Below are 19300 nucleotides of genomic sequence, written 5' to 3' on the forward strand. Positions count from 1 at the left end.
AACCTGGCCCTACACTAGATCCTCCGGCACCTGGACTCCGCAGGAACCTATGCCAGGATTCTGTTTGTGGACTTCAGCTCTGCCTTTAACACCATCATCCCCGCTCTGCTTCAGGAGAAACTCTCCCAGCTTGGTGTGCCTGACTCCACCTGCAGGTGGATCACTGACTTCCTGTCTGACAGGAAGCAGCATGTGAAGCTGGGGAAAGACTTCTCCGACCCACAGACCATCAGCACCGGATCCCCTCAGGGCTGCATTCTTTCTCCTCTGCTCTTCTCCCTGTACACCAACAGCGGCACCTCCAGTCACCAGTCTGTCAAGCTTCTGAAGTTTGCGGACGACACCTCCCTCATCGGACTCGTCTCTGATGGAGACGAGTCCGCCTACAGGTCGGAGGCTGACAAATACAGTGGAGATGGTTGTGGACTTCAGAAAGAACCCAGCCCCACCTGCCCCCATCACCCTCTGTGGCTCCACAATTAACATTGTGGAGTCTTTCCGCTTCCTGGGAACTACCATCTCCCAGGACCTCAAGTGAGAGCTGAACATCAGCTCCCTCGTCAAGAAAGCACAACAGAGGATGTACTTCCTGCGGCAGCTGAAGAAATTCAACCTGCCAAAGACAATGATGGTGCACTTCTACACAGCCATCATTGAGTCCATCCTCACATCCTCCATCACCATCTGGTACGCTGCTGCCACAGCCAAGGACAAGGGCAGACTGCAGCGTGTCATTCGGTCAGCTGAGAAGGTGATTGGCTGCAATCTGCCGCCGCTCCAGGACCTAAACGCCACCAGGACTCTGAAGCGTGCTGGAAAGATTGTGGCTGACCCCTCCCACCCCAGCAACAAACTCTTTGAGCCACTCCCCTCTGGCAGGAGGCTGAGGTCCATCAGGACCAAAACCTCACGTCACAAGGACAGTTTTTTTCCCCTCTGCCACTAGCCTTATCAACAAGGCCAGGAAACCACCCTGACTCTCTCCACACCCCCCCTCTGGCTCTACATGCCACTGTACTTAATCTGCTCTTTTTATCTTAACTATTACTCTCTTATTATTAATACATACTGTGTGTGTATATATATATATACATATATTTATACTTATATTGTTTGTTCTGTTGAACCTGCTTTTTTAACTTATTTTAGAGAATGTGTGACGTGCTCCTACAACACCAAAACAAATTCCTTGTATGTGTAAAAAACGTACTTGGCAATAACGCTTTTCTGATTCTGATTCTGATTCTGACATACTCAGCGCTGCTGCTCATCCCACAAATGCATGTTCCTTACAAATGGGGCACCATTTGAAAGGGAACTAAACAGGCTTTCCAACGGTATAAGATTTACTGCCAAAAAGTATTGTTACCACAGAGAAATAACCTACCAAACACAAATTTCCTTACTTTTTGTGCTAAGTTTAGTTGTATCCATATGATGTGCAGACTTATGTTAATATTTCACCAGGTTGTTGTTAAATAGCAACACGGAAAGTATCAGTTCTCACATGTTTGCACCATGGTTGGTGTATTAACTTTCAATACAGATGTTTCCCTCAAACTTTGAACACTGAAAAATGTAATGCATGATGAGGTTGGGCTTTACAGCCAGTTAGTAACATAGACAAACATGTATTCTTTGGTACAGATACCAAAATGTTGAAAAATAAAGTTATGAAATTGAGACAGAGTTCTTAATTTGTGTTTCTTCAGATTGCATTGCAGTAGACCCCATAAAGTTATCCTACAACTGATGTTGATACTGTAGTGTCTGGATGGAGCTACAGGACATGCTTTGAATTCATAAGATGTAACAATACAGTGTTAGGGACAGATCAGATGGACAGACACTTGAGACTTGACTTGGACTTCCAAAAAATGACTTGTGAACATCTCTGATGTCTAGTGGCGTAGTCATATTTATTTAAACTAAATGTTAAATCATTACTTTCTTTGTTAGAATCTTCAATATTCAATATTAAATATTGAATCACCACTTTGGTTGAGCTTTGTGACAAACATGGTGCAGATATATCTTCTGAGGCTGAGACTTCAGAGAGAAGGTCCAGCATTTTGGCCCTACAAAGCTGTCGGGACCCCACAAGTATACTGGACTCCCAGTTTTTGTACCCCACGAATATAGTTAAACAAGCCCACACACTCTCACACACACTTTCACAGACACACACACACACACACACAATAATTCCCCCTGCAGTGAGTAGCCTAAAACAGCAATTCAGTCCAAACCTTTTTGTGTTCTTTATTTGGGCACATTTCACTTTTCTGCATTCGTTGTAAACTTGAAACGTTGTAAAATGCCAGAAAATAATAGGAAAGTTACAGCAGTGTGTGTGTAAGGTCAGGCCGTGTCTCAGTCCTGGTTTGAGCTGGACTGAAGCAGTCCTGTGCTGTATTGTACACACAGTGTGTTTGTATGCGTTGGTGTTGTAGGACAAGTCAATAAATAAAGTAAATGATTAATACACAAACCCAACAGGGTCGTTATGAAATCCTACACACACACATACACACACACACACACACACACACACACACACACACACACTCAAAAACTTGAAGTCCCCTTTGAACCTGCAGAGAGGCACGCTGCCAGGGAAATGTTGCTTGCCCAACTCTGGACAAAAAAGGTGAATTTGGGAACAACATACTGTTTGTTTGGGAAAACACAGAATCTTGCAACTCTGCCACGAGCAGCTTCTATATAGGCCGCGCGAGGCTCAGTCATCGTCACTTTCGTGTTTTATTCTGAAGTTTTTCCACTGCAGCATCATGAATCGGTGGCTCAGCGCTCATTTCCTGGTAGCGGGGCTGTTTCTGAGCTGCTCGGCTCTCACAAGCGAAGAATGCCAACCCTTGGTCACCCCTCTGTCTCTGGTCGACCCCTCCACGGTAAGCCCTCGTCTAGTCTCTCCACAGCACTGCAGAGTAATGCTGCGTTCCAGACACAATTTTTAGCCCGTAAGTTACGACTTCAAGTCACGACTCACGACTTGGTAGCGTTCCAGGCAAAGTCACGACAAACCATTCTAGCTAGCGACTACCTAACGTGACTTTAGCTAGCGCTAGCTGGTACTAGCGATTTCTAGTCTGCAACATATTTTGGTAAGCAGCCAGAGGTTTTGCCTAAATAAAATAGCATGTGCTTTCACTAACTGACTTTGTGTTTGTGTGCAGATATACGGAAGGTTGAACTTCCTGGTGGGTTACGTTGATCATGACTTCTATAAACGCATCCTGAAGACAACTGATAGCTCCTGGTTAAATTTGACCGCGTCAACAAGCGCCAATGAAGTTGTTATGTCTCAGGAAAACAAGATGTGAGTAAACAAAATGCAACATCCACTACAAATACACAACTGTGACGGCCCTCCTGCTAGAGCAGGGCTTTCTGTGTTTCTCTGTCTCTTGGTGTTTTTCTCTGTGCCTTGCAGGTCCGTAGGCGGTGCCAAACACAGTAAATACACCGGTCGGGTTTGCGTATAGCCGCTTAGCACAGCTTTTTTTTATTTTGGCGCCCACGTTATCTACTCTGTCCATACATACCGGCCACGCCGGCCACACCGGTCGGTGTGCAGGTAATCACATACAGGAAGACCACAGTGCAGCCGGATACAAAAATAAAACACATTTCAAAATAAAAGGTTCATGGTGATTTTTGGCTGTCTTGACTTATCAGGCACACAGAGAGAGAGACCAACGGATGGACAGAGAGAGTGACACGCACACACACACACACACACCCACATATAGGCTACAATTACCACAGTTTTCCCCTGTCTCTTTCTATCGGAGAGAGAGTTCTAAACATTAAGTCTTCTAAACATTTAATCTTCTAAACAGGATCGCTTTGTGACCGCTGCTTAGAAATACGCGTCCGGTACAAATGGCCAGGCGCGCGTCTACGCTTTGTGGATGAGCCTTCCTAACGGCTCTCAAAATCTGTCGAAATCTTTGTCGATCTGAAAGGAAGACAGATTCAGCAACTGCATGGCCTATTTCTCGCTTAAAATGTTTTCAGAAACATGTTTCGGTGAACTATTTTCGTAAATACGAGATCGTAGATTCCGAGCGAGCCGCCATTATGGTCGGGGAGAAGCCAGACCCACGTTTAAATTTTTTGGGGCAACAATACAGATTAGCGCCGCCTGTTGTTATGCACGTGCAGAACGTACGCTCAAGTCGGCGTCGCTTCGGTGTGTTGCGAGGCACTTTTTTGACCAACTCAGGGAGGCAGTCAGTCCTACTGCCTTTTCTGCCGATGGTCGGCCGTCGGGTTGGTGTGTCAGAGCCTTAACAGCAAGCCAATGTGGATGAGAAGTCATGATACAGCTTTGTAAGAACACAAACTCACCTCTTCGTCTTGTCGTGTTTTTCAGGAATGATACCTGCCTGTCCTCATCTGTCAAGATAACCATTGACGGCAACACTGCAACAACGTCAAGTAAGTTACCCAATCTGTTTTTGGAGCCAATGGAGTCGCCCCATGCTAGAAATTAGGTTCTTAGGTTTTCAGTCTCACGCTGGGTTTCCACAGGCAGCTTTTTTCAACTGCAACTCCGCTGTAAGGTATCTGTGACGAGCAGCGAATTCCAAGCGTAATTGTGTCACAACATGATACCAACGGTGTTCCCGTTTTGCAGACAACGTGATGTTGTTGTTGATACATTTCTGTCAGTCTGTAAATCTGGCCTATCACAAACTATTTTTTTTCTACTCCAGTCACACATTTTTCCGCTTGCTCCAACCCTCTGCTAAGCTAGCTGTTAGCATCCCTGTAGTCACACAGAGACGTATCATAAAGTAAGCTGTAGGAACGTGTATATTCTCCCGTGTGTATACACGGGAGAATATATTGGAGTCACGTCCGCGAGTCTGCCCTCTCATTGGCTACCGCTCTGCAAAAGTTGACTCGGAGTCAACTTTGGGAGTGCGGTGAGAGCGGTGAACATCTGGGACACTTTCGCCGCCGTCAGCGGATTTCGCTCGTACCGCTGTTCTCATAGGGAGTGAATTGATTCGCTCCGCTCTGCCGTTATTTCAGGTATTTCAACACACACACACACACACCGGGTGCTTTGGGGGTCGTCCCGCAGAAATGTTTCTGCGTCAAACACTTCATTTCCTGCACTCTGAGAAATGAATCCGTAAAGTAACAGAAAAAGTTCTGGCAGCTCACAACCTGGACTTTGCCCTGTAAGTAAAAAACTGAAAAGATGTGTGTAGCTGCAGCTAAAATACAGAACATTTGTAAGAGGAGAGAGGGGGGGAATGACATGCAGCAAAGGGCCGCAGGTCAGAACCAAAACCACAGCGGCTGCGTCGAGGGCTGAGCCTCTGTATATGGGCGCGCTCTCTACCAGGTGACCTACTCAGACGCCCAGATTATCAGTCTTAAGGCTAAAAAGACAGTTTCTGTTTCAGATTGAGAATAACGGCGTTGTTTTGTTTCTCGCCTCAGTCGCCAACACCACCTCGGTGTTCCATCTGCTGCCGAGCTGCGAAGGATGTCTGCTCATGAGCATCAACGCCACCGCCAGAGACCTCGATAAGCTCGCTGCCATGATGAAACTCAACGTGGATGTTTCGGGGGAAGAGATCAACATCCGCTCTCTTTATCTGTTAGGTAGGTAGGAAGGAAGGAGCCTGAGAGAAAATAACACGTTTTATATCTGAATCAAACCGACCATTTGTGTTTGTTTTGTTTCCAGGCAGAGAGGCGACCCTGAAGGACTCGGACCTGGAACGTTTCAAGCAGCAGGCGAGCTGCCTCGGCTTCTCCGGAGAACCAGACTTCATCTTTGACCCCAAAAAAGGTGCTACATCCTTTTTTGGTCTGTCAGATGAAACAACGAAATCAAAGAGCCCTATCACAGCAGCACACACACATGCAAAAGATTGAAAATACAGCAAATCCGCCATCATAATAGCAATGCACCATCGCCGAGACCGAATAAGGTCATTTTGGAGCCTGATGTTTTTTTCCAGAAGCATCGATGCACGGGACGCTACATTATCGTTAGCTAGTAGCTGACAGCTTACGTTAAGTGGTGTAAAGTGTGACTGTATTTCCCTCTAGGTCAGTGGTTCTCAAGCTTTTTTCAATAATGTTCCCCCTTTGAGCAGTTTTTTTAAGCCATGTACCCTCTAACCAGTGTGAATAATTTTTGGTAGAAAAAAATAAAATAAATAAAGAAGGTACAATACAGCGATGTCAGCGATAGATTTACTAAACAACAGCCTTGTACCTGGAAAATGTTTAAATGATGATGGAAAAAGGAGACAAAAACTTGGGAAAAGATGGTAGAAAGAAGGAAGGAAGGAAGTACATTTTATTTATACAGCATTTTTCACAGACAAGGTCACAAAGTGCTTTACAATATGCATAGACAATAAAAACATGGTAAAAATAGTCAATATAATAAAATACAAATACAACAGATAAAATTATCAATAAATAAAAGACATAGGCTACCCAAAAGCTAGCCTGAACAAGTGAGTCTTCACTTGTCCCTTAAAGCAGTCCACATTCTCAGCCAACCTAATGCTGGTTGGTAGAGCATTCCAGAGTCTGGGAGCCATAGCCTCAAAGGCTCTATCCCCGCATGTCTTCGGACAAGTGTGTGGCGTGGATAGCAAATTTTGATTGACAGACCTGAGAGACCGGGAGGGGGTGTGTAAGTGAATTATGTTGGCAAGATAATCCGGGGCCTGACCATGTAGAGCCCTATAGGTTATAGTATGAATTTGATCCTGTAGGTTACAGGAAGCCAGTGAAGGGAGTAGAGTAGAGGATCGATATGGGTGCGCCTGTTTGATCTGGATCTTGAAGGCAAGAATGTGTCGAAAATAGTAATAAAAACACAGTAGAAAGAAGGAAGGCAAAACAAAAGGGACAAACAAATTCAAAGAAAATAGTAAGGAAGAAAGGCAAGAATAGGTCAAAACAAACGACAACACCTTCAAAAAAAATGTGATAAACTTCAAAAACAGCGACAAAAACTTTGAAAAAAGCGACAAACTTGGAGAAAAAAAAAGGATAGTAGAAGTAATAACAGCCTTGTAACTGAAAAACATTTTGCAAAAAATGTCACGTACCCCCTGCAGTCCTCCAAAGTACCCCTAAGGGGACACGTACCCCCTGCAGTCCTCCAGAGTACCCCTAGGGGGACACATACCCCCAGCAGTCCTCCAAAGTAAACGTGCAAAACGAACACGTGCCGCCATTTGAGAAACACTGCTGTAGAGGATTCCAACAGCAGGACGTAACAGTCTGACTGCAGCTGCCGTTGTCGGAAAAACAACACAGACGGTGCGTTCACTTGAAACTCGCCAGCCTTGTGGTGCATTCATAGTTATTGTAAAATACCCTTTACCCATCTGGTACTTGTTTTTATCATTTTCCAGCAATTTACTGGTGAAAGAAGTTATTGTTAAATTATTGTTATTACATTATTAATCAATCATTTAATTTTGACCATATGGCCTTAGCAATAAACAATAATAATCATTTCTGTGCTCCTTTTTTTATATTTTATATTATATACATTATTATTATACATATCGGTTCAGGCACCGTTTAGGCACCGGCACCGTTTTAAAAGTAATGTTTTAGCACCCGTATCGAAAAAAACTAAACGATACCCTACTCTCAAAATAGAAAAGCAAAGAGCAATAGAGACGATTTCTAGTCCGTCCCTGTTTAGTCAGCCACCTAAGACTTGGTTTATGCTTGGCGTCTTTTTTGCAGCTGCCAGCGTCTGGTTTACATTATAATCTTACGGAGTAAACTGTGTTTATCAAAAAAGGGCCCGAGTGCTTTTTTAAACGCCACTGCCAACTTTTTGTCTGCAGCTCGGAGGTTCTTTTTGAAGTTGAAAAAAGTTCAACTTTTCTGAAGAAAACGCCCGACGTCAAGCGCTTTTTAAATCTAGCGATTTTAATAATAGCTTCTTTAGTCGCATATCTTTGCATTCTTACCGTCATCGCCCTGGTTCCCTCTCTTGTCAGCGGCCCGACTCGGTGGGCAATTTCCACTTCAGGCTCAGCTAGAAAACCTTAAACCTTGAAAACCTCCTTAAAAATGTTTGCCATGAAATCAGTGGGATTGCCTTTTTCAACATCCCGATCCAGTCCAAACACCCACAGATTAAACTTTCGGCTGTGTGTTTCCAATCGTTGTCAGTCGTCGTCGTTTATCTCAGCTCTTTATTCTCTTTCAGGAGAAATTAATTTGATTTCTCCAGTGATGGAATCCGATCCTCCATGCCTGACAGAGATCGCTCAACTTCCACAAGTTTCACGTTGCATTCTTTAAAGTCTGCATTCATACCATCCAGTTGAGGCTGCAACTTTTCTATTGCAGCGTTAATCTCCTCAGTAGTAATATACATGCGGCAATGGGGGGCAGGGGGTAGGGGGTGTGTGTGCATCTCTTTCTAGCATTCTGATTGGTCAAGCGAAAAAAAAATAAAAATTATATATATAAAAAAAAAAGAAAAAGAAAACGCTGAAATAAATGAAATCAATAGTCCCCGGTTTGTTGTGCCCACTGAGGGGAAGGGACCCCCGTGAGAACCAGAGTCATGACTGCCCGGAGTGGCCTGTCACAGTCTGGTGAAGTTTTAAATCATGTATTCCTAAAGGGAGTCTGGCGTGGGGTTATGTTAAAGCTACCGCCCCCCCGTCTGTAGTGACGTTTCACAGAGGCCACACCTGTGTGACGCAGTTAATATTGGAGCTTATTTAGATCAAGGTGTTAAAAATGCAGTTGTTAGACCAATGGGTAATGGCTAAAAGTTAGGAGTCCCCTATGACTGTCATACGGTCATAGGGGCGGGTGGTATGTAGGGGGGTATAAATGTCTCAGCATGTCTGGCCACTTTTTTACCTACTGTTTTTACTTGTCAGTTCGTTTTGTCCCTTCGATCATCTCAAACAGACCAACGGTGCATTTTTCTTTTAAACTTCTTTGGGGAAAAGCAAGAGGAAAAACCTCTTACAGCCATGTCTACAAAGGGTGAGTAAATAAAAAATAAAAGCAAAATGTTATGTTTAAGCCTATTCTAAGATATTTCATTTCATATCGTTCATGAATTAAAACTTTTTTGGCATATATGTTTATCTAGCTAGTCTGCATCAATAGGTCCTTCTACAAAGATTATGAGCAAGCCTTCTTGGGACGATGATGATGATTTTCAACAAGGTAAATTATATATATATATTGAAAAAAGAGTATGAGAGAAAAAAAGAGACTATTCTATAGGCTATTTTATGTCAGTGTTTGGGGTTTCATGTATTTCTGTTGTTTTTATGCAGGGAGACCAGTATTACAGGATATAAGTCAGTTATTAAACCAATCCGCTTCATCTCAGACAGACCAACGGTGCATTTTTCTTTTAAACGCCTTTGGGGAAAAGCAAGAGGAAAAACGTCTTACAGCCATGTCTACACACCTATTTGGATATCAAGCTGGATCATCTGTTGAAGAAGGTACGCTTGATACACACTCTCCCAGTACATTTGAACTGAACTGTGCATCCCGAAATGGATCATCTAGTACTGGAGAAGCTACTGCTATTACAGATAACCCATTTGCTGTGAATTGGGCGCCCCGGAAAAAAGAGATCCCGTCCAGAGATCTTTATGCCAAGCATGGCAGAGTCGTGTACAGCTGATATGGAATATGTGGGTGACAATGGATATTGTTATTCCATTCGATACAGTGAGGGGTATGTGACATTAGCTGTGTACACTAGCATTGTTGCGGAGTTATCTAGCAAAGCTAAAACAGAGTGTACGATCTCTGTGAAAGACTGGAACCTTTTTAGGGAGGTTGTGTGTAAGGACCTGGACAACCCTGGATTTCCTGAGATAGTGTATGTGTCCCAGTGGGACGGCTGCAAAGGGGGTGAAATCTACCGTGTGGAAGCAGACCGTTTCACAAGATCTGCTGAGGATTTTATTTTCCTAAGTGTATGCGCAGAAAAAGAGAAGGTTATTGCAGCCAGAGGTCGTGAAGAATGGTTGTTAAAGCCATATCCTGTTTCTAACGCTGAATGCAACAAGTGGTTTAAAAATGGCTTCTTTATACAATGGTGTGACTGGGAGACTTTGAAGAAGCAGTTTGATACCATCGATTATATCGTCAGAAGAGACCAAATAAGGAGCTCTTATGAGACCATAAGAAAAAAGTTGATTTTCGACGACGGCGGACAACACTCTCTGCCCCTGCCACGACCACTTTATAGACCTAAAATCGTCAGACACAAAGACTAGTAAAACAGTGGGTCTTTTTTTATGTGCTATTTAATTGTAAAATAGTTAAAAATGATTTTTTTATTTTCTTATTGTGTATTACTGTGACTGTAATGTGTGGATTTATTTTCTTCTCCAGAATGTATGGAGTGGAACGGTTTATCACCCGGGACGCCTCCAAGCCAACACAGCTTGTTTGCTCCGCTGACTGCAACCGGATCTCCTCAATCACTCTTGTCATCATCATCATCATCACATATAACCCCTGAACGCTTCCTGGCTCTGCCACAAATTTCCCCCCCTTTACCACCCTCTCTTTTGATCAGGTCACCGCTACCTTCCCCACACCCCTATGGACATCCGCTTTTCCCCAAATCATCTGATGTCTTACAACTGCCAGATGGCTGTGTTTCTTCAGACAATGTGGGGGATGATCAATCGGACGAAATGGTGTCAACATTGTTTATAGACAGTGTTAAAACAGCGTCTCTACATCTGCTTAACGTGGTACTTTACAACTATTGGGAGGAGTTGTGCCAAGGTTGTCAGATCAACCATCCGAGTCAGAAACAGCACGAGTGTTTGGGCATATATATAATATATTTATTTATAGCAACATAGTGGACTACCAGTTAGTCGGTGATAGCCATGTCCCACTACTCCGGTGTATAAATATCTCTGATGAGAGCCGTTGCATCCCCACTATGTCACGCTCAACTATTACGGACATTCGAATAGATTTACGCGATGATCAGAACAAACACATTCCCTTCTCATACGGAAAAGTCATTGTCAAACTACATTTTAGACCCGTGAAACAGCATTAAAATGATGCGCAAAGCATACACCTCAGATGATGGGAGATATACAGCCTACTATATGAACCAGGCAGGTGGAGAACTCCCTGGCTACATAGGCTCCAGTAAGCAATATGGAAATGGTTTAGGAGGTCTGTTTAGAAATCTGTTCCGTATGACTGTCCCCCTTTTAAAAAAGCAGTAGCCAAACTGCATCTGAAAACTACTGCCACAGGTATTATTGGGGACGTTGTGTCTAATGTTCGAAATACCATAGCAAGCAGACAGCAGGGAAATGGTCTCATGGTATACAGTCGCAAACCGTTAAGAAGAAGTCCCTCAGGATGTGGGCGTAACCAGGCAGTATGTAGAAAACGTAAAACCACAACCAAAAAACGAAGAGTCATCAAAAAGAAGACAGCATCCAGAAGGCGCAGAGCTCCGACCCGACGCTCTCTGGTCATAGCAAAAGACATATTCTAAATTAATCTTAGGAAGTAATCATGGCGTTCATTCATAATCAGTCGGAAGAGTGTGTGAAGACAGAATTGGACCTGTTTACCGTACACACAGACATCTATTGAAAAATCAACTTTCCTAGAAATACCGCCCATGTCCGCTCTAACAGACAGTGGACCTATAGAATTTAGCTAGTGGAGAAGATTACCTTGACATGAACGATTCATATCTGTACACACGTGTAAGGATTACAAATCCTGACAGCACATTGCTGGCTATTGCAGCTGATGTGGGGTTTATAAAATACCCTGGATGCAGTCTTTTTTTCCCCCAAGTAGATATAATAAATAAATAATAAGTCATGACCGAAAGAACAAGATCCATGGTACAAGCGGCCGAAATGGGTTTCCTCAGGAGGGTAGCTGGCGTCTCCCTTAGCGATAGGGTGAGAAGGTCAGTTATCCGTGAGGAACTCGGAGTAGAGCCTCTGCTCCTTCGCGTTGAAAGGAGCCAGTTGAGGTGGTTCGGGCATCTGGTAAGGATGCCCCCTGGGCGCCTCCCTAGGGAGGTGTTCCAGGCACGTCCAGCTGGGAGGAGGCCCCGGGGAAGACCCAGGACTAGGTGGAGGGATTATATCTCCAACCTGGCCTGGGAATGCCTCGGGATCCCCCAGTCGGAGCTGGTTAATGTGGCTCGGGAAATGGAAGTTTGGGGGTACCCTGCTGGAGCTGCTACCCCCGCGACCCGACCCCGGATAAGCGGACGAAGATGGATGGATGATAGATATAATGCTGGGGGATAGAATGATTACACAGTCTTCAAATACGTACCCATACCCCATATTGAATGTTTGCTAAACTATGGAAAAGACACGCTAGATACACAGTTCAGCACTGGACTATTCTGTAAAGACATCTATTACAGGCGATAATTTGGGGTTAGAGCAATGGGGGGCCAACACTGGTGAAAGTCGTATTGTGGAATTAATATCGCCAGTACATGCCGACTTGTTTTTTTCAAGAAAAACTGCTGCTAAATGGTGTGGACATTTCACTTAAATTCATCTGGTCAAAAGATGACTTTGCACTAATGACCCCAGGAAATGTTCAATTCACTGTGAAAATAATGTCTGCCAGTCTGTTTGTAAAAAAATATATCAGTGGCTCCGACTGTGAGACTAGCCCATAGTAGAGCTCTACAACACACAAATGCAAAATATTCTATTGACAGAGTAGCCATAAAAACATTCTCCATACCGACAGGTACGCGGGTGTGTAACCAAGATAATTTATTCATAGGGCAGATACCTAAATTCGTAGTTATAGCTTTCGTTGATAATGAATCATACACCGGTTCGTATGTACATAACCCATTTAATTTCGGACACTATGATGCAGAATTTATAGGCCTATACGCTGACGGACAACCTCACCCTGCCCGACCTTTTCAACCACATTTTCAAAGAGGACAATATTGTTGCGAATATTATCAGATGGTGGAATCAACAGGGCATCATTTAAAGGACAGATCATTAGCCATAACACGATCAGATTTCGGTGATGCTTACACATTGTTCTGTTTCAATCTGGAACCCGATGGTGGCAGGGGAGGAAATGTATCACTGATTAAGACGACTGGAGTGAATGTGAGACTGGAAACACGTTTCCGAAACCCGCTCCCACGGACGGTGACCCTGATCTGTTCTGTTTTTGATTCTGTAGTCGAGACATCTAACCGTCGACAAGTCCTATTGGATCATTATTAGTATGAATATAATAGAGCTTACCAGTGTGCTTAGAAAAAGAATGAATGAGGAAATAAATTTCTTAGGCGTCATGCCCTGTGATCAACTGCCAAAAACCATCATTCGTAAACTACTCGCAATGTTAGTGGTAAACAAAGACACAAGTGATGAACCGGATCAACATTGGCTGGCTATATACCTTACCGAAAACAAACAGGGCTTGTTCTTTGATAGCTTTGGACACAGTCCGACTGCTTTTCTGCCAGAAATCTGCCAGTTCCTCTTAAAAAATTGTGTGGAGATGTACCACTCTGGGGTACAGGTGCAAAATAACTATTCGACAACCTGTGGACAGCATTGTGTGTTATTTTTATGTAATATACAGAAAAAAAGAAAATGTCTTATACAAAACTGTTGAACATGTATGGTACTAATCTTGTCTGTAACGATACCATGGTCAGTCATTTTGTTAACAAAATACACCCCGATGTGTGCCACGATCAGCAGTTTAAATGCGTGCAATGTGCAACATATAGGTAGATAGTGTAATAGTGTTTGTTTAGCTAATAAAAACGTGAAAAATAATTGTCTTACCAATTTCTGTAATAGTTTTTATTTAAACTTTTCAAAAAGAGAGCTATACATGGACAACAATTAGACACAATAGGGAAAATACATGATTAGTTTTGAAAAAAAATCAAATAGAGAAATACAGTCAATATTAGAGTTTTACAGTCAATGATGTCTTTTTAGGTTTTCACAGTAAGGAAAGACATTTTCTTGTGTGACATCCACAGTCAATAGGTAAATAATGTAAAAAATAACAATATGTAAAAATAGAAAATAGGCAAATACAATCATTAAATGTCTTTGGCAACTTGACGATAAAAACTAACCGTCTTTTAGGTTTTCACAGTAGGAAAAACATTTTTGTGTCACAACCACAGTCAATAGGAAAATAATGTAAAAAATTTGTATTAAAAAAAAATAATATAGGAATAAATAGAAAATATGTAAATACAATCATTAAATGTCTTTGGAAATTTGACGATAAAAAATAATCAAAAACTAGCCCACCGGGTCCTGATCATGGGTGAAGCCATACGTACTGATCTAGGTGTGAGCGGGGAGCTTGTACCTGTCAATGAAGTCTAAGGGGTGTGCCAATACGTGCTGACCTAGGTGTGAACATGACTGGTGATTGTGTATCAGTCACTGTGTGATGTCTATTAGCAGCCACAGGGGCTCCTGTTTTAAATCCGACAATAGCACGACGTACAGCTGTGTTTGGAATTACGGATAGAGGTATGTTTAAGTGAGCTAACGTCTTTAAAAAGACATTCCATCCGGCAGGTCTCGAACGGTCTGAAAAATTATTAGGTGTTGTTACACTTTTCAGTAGATCATACAGATGACTGCCTGTCACAGTCTTATCTTCAACAACGATTTCCCCATTATTTGACCACGCGATCTTATTATTACGGGCTAAAGAGGCGATTATGTATTCAGCGTTGCGTTTATTCCTGGGGGGCATATGTGCCAATACTTCTGATCTTATCATATCGGCTTCTACGATTGCGTCTTGTGACTCAACATTTGAGGTTTCAGCCTTTGATGCGTCGCTGGGTAGGGATAATGTAATTACATTTTTCTCACATTCGCCCTGTTTTACCAGGGTTAGATACTTCTGCAAAACACAATTTTTTGGCTTTTTCATATGCGTCAATGTCAGACTGACTCAATATATCACTCATGGCTCGGTCCAATTCATTTTGGACAGACTGCCGCAAAGAGGCGTTTTGCGTGTCTGAGGCTTGATGCTGTTGTAATGCTGCTAATTGTTGCTGAGGCACCAGAAACATTTTCTGCGTGTTCCATGTCAGTTCCTATTGATGAGACTAGCGATGAAAGGGGTTGTAGCCCCCAATAGAGACAATAGAAAACCACCGGTTGAGTAATTATCTTTTTTTTTTTTTTTTAAATGTTTGACTTTTTTTATCCGCGATTAGTCTAATAACCTTCTTCTTCTTTTTCAACAAGTTGTACTGAGTGCTAGACAGAGGTATAAAGAAAATCTGGACTAGCATTGTTCACGATAACACCTCTAGCTCGGGGTGCTGCTTTATGAAGAAGGTCCAGCAGTGTGAAATTACATTGCATCCGGATTGACATTATTAAACCCTCTGTTTTCTTGGGACATATACAACCTGCCGTGATGATATCAGAGCTGTTCTGAGTCGTAAATTATCTGGATTTTTAATTATCAGGAGATAGCCATACGTGAACATCGTTAAACGCCTCTAGAAAAAAAATTTATTATTCCCCGGGTACATCTGACGGCCTATTAAACTCATCTGAATTTGATCTCGATGATTTTTAAATATCATATAGTTTGTGTTCAAACTGATTGTACGACTGGCCTTGCCTTGAATAAACAGATTCTGCACTAAATATATACAGCTGAGGTTTCTGTGGTGAACATACTTCGTAAAGACATTTTGTACTTCTAGATTACCACTTGCTTGGGACATAAGGTCATCAATTACTAGCAGATTATTCTTAGTAGGTGGTAGAAGTCCCTCGTCACAAAGTGAATCAGGGATACCTTCCACAAAATTTATATTCACCGTTTTAAGCAACTGATCGTATATTGGTTGCCAGCATGAATAAATATATACAATGTTATCGATCTTGTGTGAGATTACTGCTGATGAATTTTCAATAATATCTTTGACAAAATACGTTTTTCCGCAATTTGATGGGCCACTAATAACTGCGCTGAATGGATGCTGAAGCCAGCCATCAAATCCTACAATCAGCTGGTTATTGTTGATATTATTAGTAGCCATAAGGCAGGGTTGTGTAGTCACGGAGCACACGTCGTTCATTGTAAACAACCTGTACCGTTTTGGTCACTGTAGTGTTTGAGATGAAACTGCTTTTTGTCCCGTGTTGTAGTGTCTGTAGTTGTGGACAGATGGTCTGTGACATGCTGATTGGTCACAAATGATTGTACCAACCCTATTAATAGACTGGTGTGTGACATCTTGGGCATTCTGTGCATTGAGAGTTATGCCTTTGCATTTCACCTGTGTATGTCCTTGGACGGTCTGATATGCGTAGCATTTTGGCCCGCCAGAAACAAACTCAGTTATATAGTCCTCGGTGGGATCACCGCAGAGCAGTGAGGAGTTAAGCTCATCCGTTAAATTTCCCAGAAAGGGGCCTAGCTCTGGTATCCATTCATCGCCTCTGGTGGTGAATATGATGCTATCCGTATCACAGTAGAGAATGCGATCCTGCAGTTTATCGAGCAGTTCATAAAGTTCGAGACGTGCGTAAGGTGTAGTCATAGCCCCTATGAAGACATTAACGTCTTTTTACACTGGAAGCTTGACTCTCAGCATGTCGCCACTGCACTATTGCCACCTCTGGTGAAATAAATGAGAACTGTCGAACATCAAAAGCATCACTGAACATGAGTTGTGTAAAGCGCTCTGAGTCTGTTATGAGCTCAGCATTTGGCATGTTATTACGCATCGCAAACCGACCCCAAAGACTATTAAGCAACAGTTTCTGAATACTTCTGACTGCCTTGTTAACACTTATCTTGGCAGGGTCCAGACGGATACCCTCGCGGACATAGTAGTCCTCGACGTACTTTTGTTTCTCATCTTCCATTTTGATATGCCCTGGGTATCCAGGAGGCTGCTGCTTGAGCTTGAGAAAAGTTTTAACATAGCCTTTAAAAAGCTGATCCGATTTTTCTGGAAAATGCCATACCTCGCCGATGGTGACTACTCGATATCTTTTCTCCACGGCTTTGTTTAGTTCAAACGTTACCCACACTCCCGACAATTGTCTCTCATGTTCGCTGTGGTTACATGGGGTTGTCTGATTCAACTGCTCGGCACACGTTCCACACAGGGGGAACATCAATTTTCCGTGGCATCGATAGGGCAGAATTGGATTATACAGGCCTCTGGGGGGTGACACAGTACATTTTACAATACCAAAGTATGTTTTTATGTTGTCAAAATCAGTGTGGATTATTTGAGGGTACCCAATGGGGTAGTCTCGTTTTGCCTGGACAGTTGGGTACAAACTTGTGAAATCATAGTATCTGATTTTTTCATCACCCTCTGTCTTGTGATACAACTTCATTGCATTTGTTCGTCTTGATTATTGCACACATCCCGTTTCCAATCACATTCCCATTTCACCACCACTGTTAGACCGTACATAGTTTTTAGCGCGGCTATTCTGTCACAAAATCCATCCATCCATCCATCTTCATCCGCTTATCCGGGGTCGGGTCACGGGGGTAGCAGCTCCAGCAGGGGACCCCAAACTTCCCTTTCCCGGGCCACATTAACCAGCTCCGACTGGGGGATCCCGAGGCGTTCCCAGGCCAGGTTAGAGATATAATCCCTCCACCTAGTCCTGGGTCTCCCCCGAGGCCTCCTCCCAGCTGGACGTGCCTGGAACACCTCCCTAGGGAGGCGCCCAGGGGGCATCCTTACCAGATGCCCGAACCACCTCAACTGGCTCCTTTCGACGCAAAGGAGCAGCGGCTCTACTCCGAGCTCCTCACGGATAACTGAGCTTCTCACCCTATCTCTAAGGGAGACACCAGCTACCCTCATGAGGAAACCCATTTCGGCCGCTTGTACCCTGGATCTTGTTCTTTCGGTCATGACCCAGCCTTCATGACCATAGGTGAGGGTAGGAACAAAAACTGACCGGTAGATTGAGAGCTTTGCCTTCTGGCTCAGCTCTCTTTTCGTCACAACGGTGCGATAAATTGAATGTAATACCGCACCTGCTGTGCCGATTCTCCGACCAATCTCCCGCTCCATTGTCCCCTCACTCGCGAACAAGACCCCCAAGGTACTTGAACTCCTTCACTTGGGGTAAGGACTCATTCCCTACCTGGAGAAGGCACTCCATCGGTTTCCTGCTGAGAACCATGGCCTCCGATTTAGAGGTGCTGATCCTCATCCCAGCCGCTTCACACTCGGCTGCGAACCGATCCAGTGAGTGCTGAAGGTCACAGGCCGATGATGCCATCAGGACCACATCATCTGCAAAAAGCAGCGATGAGATCCCCAGCCCACTGAACTGCAACCCCTCTCCACCCCAACTATGCCTCGATATCCTGTCCATAAATACTACAAACAGGATTGGTAACAAAGTGCAGCCCTGGCGGAGGCCAACTCTCACCTGAAACAAGTCCGACTTACTGCCGAGAACCCGGACACAGCTCTCGCTTTGGTCGTACAGAGATTGGCTGAACCTGAGAAGGGACCCCCTCACCCCGTACTCCCTCAGCACCTCCCACAGTATCTCCCGGGGCACCCGGTCATACGCCTTCTCCAGATCCACAAAACACATGTAGACTGGTTGGGCATAGTCCCAGGCTCCCTCCAGGATCCTTGCGAGAGTAAAGATCTGGTCCGTTGTTCCACGACCAGGACGGAATCCGCATTGTTCCTCTTCAACCTGAGATTCGACTATCGACCGAACCCTCCTTTCCAGCACCTTGGAGTAGACTTTACCGGGGAGGCTGAGAAGTGTGATACCCCTGTAATTGGCACACACCCTCTGGTCCCCCTTTTTAAAAAGGGGAACCACCACCCCGGTCTGCCACTCCTTAGGCACCGTCCCAGACTTCCACGCAATGTTGAAGAGACGTGTCAACCAAGACAACCCCTCCACACCCAGAGCTTTAAGCATTTCTGGACGGATCTCATCAATTCCTGGGGCTTTGCCACTGTGGAGTTGTTTAACTACCTCAGCAACCTCCACCAGGGAAATTGATGCCAATCCCCCCTCATCCTCCAGCTCTGCCTCTGCCCTCTACCATAGAGGGCGTATCGGATTTAGGAGTTCCTCAAAGTGCTCCTTCCACCACCCTATTACCTCCTCAGTTGAGGTCAACAGCGTCCCATCCTTACTGTACACAGCTTGGATAGTTCCCCGCTTCCCCCTCCTGAGGTGGCGAACGGTTTTCCAGAAGTACC

At 43.9% G+C, this 19300-nt stretch overlaps 1 protein-coding gene across 1 annotated transcript; it reads left to right on the top strand.

Moving 5' to 3' along the window:
- Positions 1-2792: 2792 nt before the first annotated feature.
- LOC144530884 (uncharacterized) lies at positions 2793-10546 on the top strand. Its single transcript, XM_078270630.1, has 6 exons — positions 2793-2912; positions 3198-3340; positions 4400-4464; positions 5482-5646; positions 5732-5858; positions 10417-10546. The coding sequence occupies exons 1-6, from the start codon at positions 2793-2795 to the stop codon at positions 10544-10546; spliced, it is 750 nt and encodes a 249-aa protein (XP_078126756.1).
- Positions 10547-19300: the final 8754 nt, after the last annotated feature.

This window comes from Sander vitreus, chromosome 2 (genome assembly GCF_031162955.1).
Source record: "Sander vitreus isolate 19-12246 chromosome 2, sanVit1, whole genome shotgun sequence".
NCBI lineage: Eukaryota > Metazoa > Chordata > Actinopteri > Perciformes > Percidae > Sander > Sander vitreus.

Excerpts from the sequence above, each read along its gene's own strand:
- LOC144530884 (XM_078270630.1), top strand. The coding sequence starts at position 2,793 with ATGAATCGGTGGCTCAGCGCTCATTTCCTGGTAGCGGGGCTGTTTCTG. Across the intron at positions 3,341-4,399 it reads ATGTCTCAGGAAAACAAGAT|GAATGATACCTGCCTGTCCT; the intron begins GTGAGTAAACAA and ends CGTGTTTTTCAG. Across the intron at positions 4,465-5,481 it reads CAACACTGCAACAACGTCAA|TCGCCAACACCACCTCGGTG; the intron begins GTAAGTTACCCA and ends TTCTCGCCTCAG.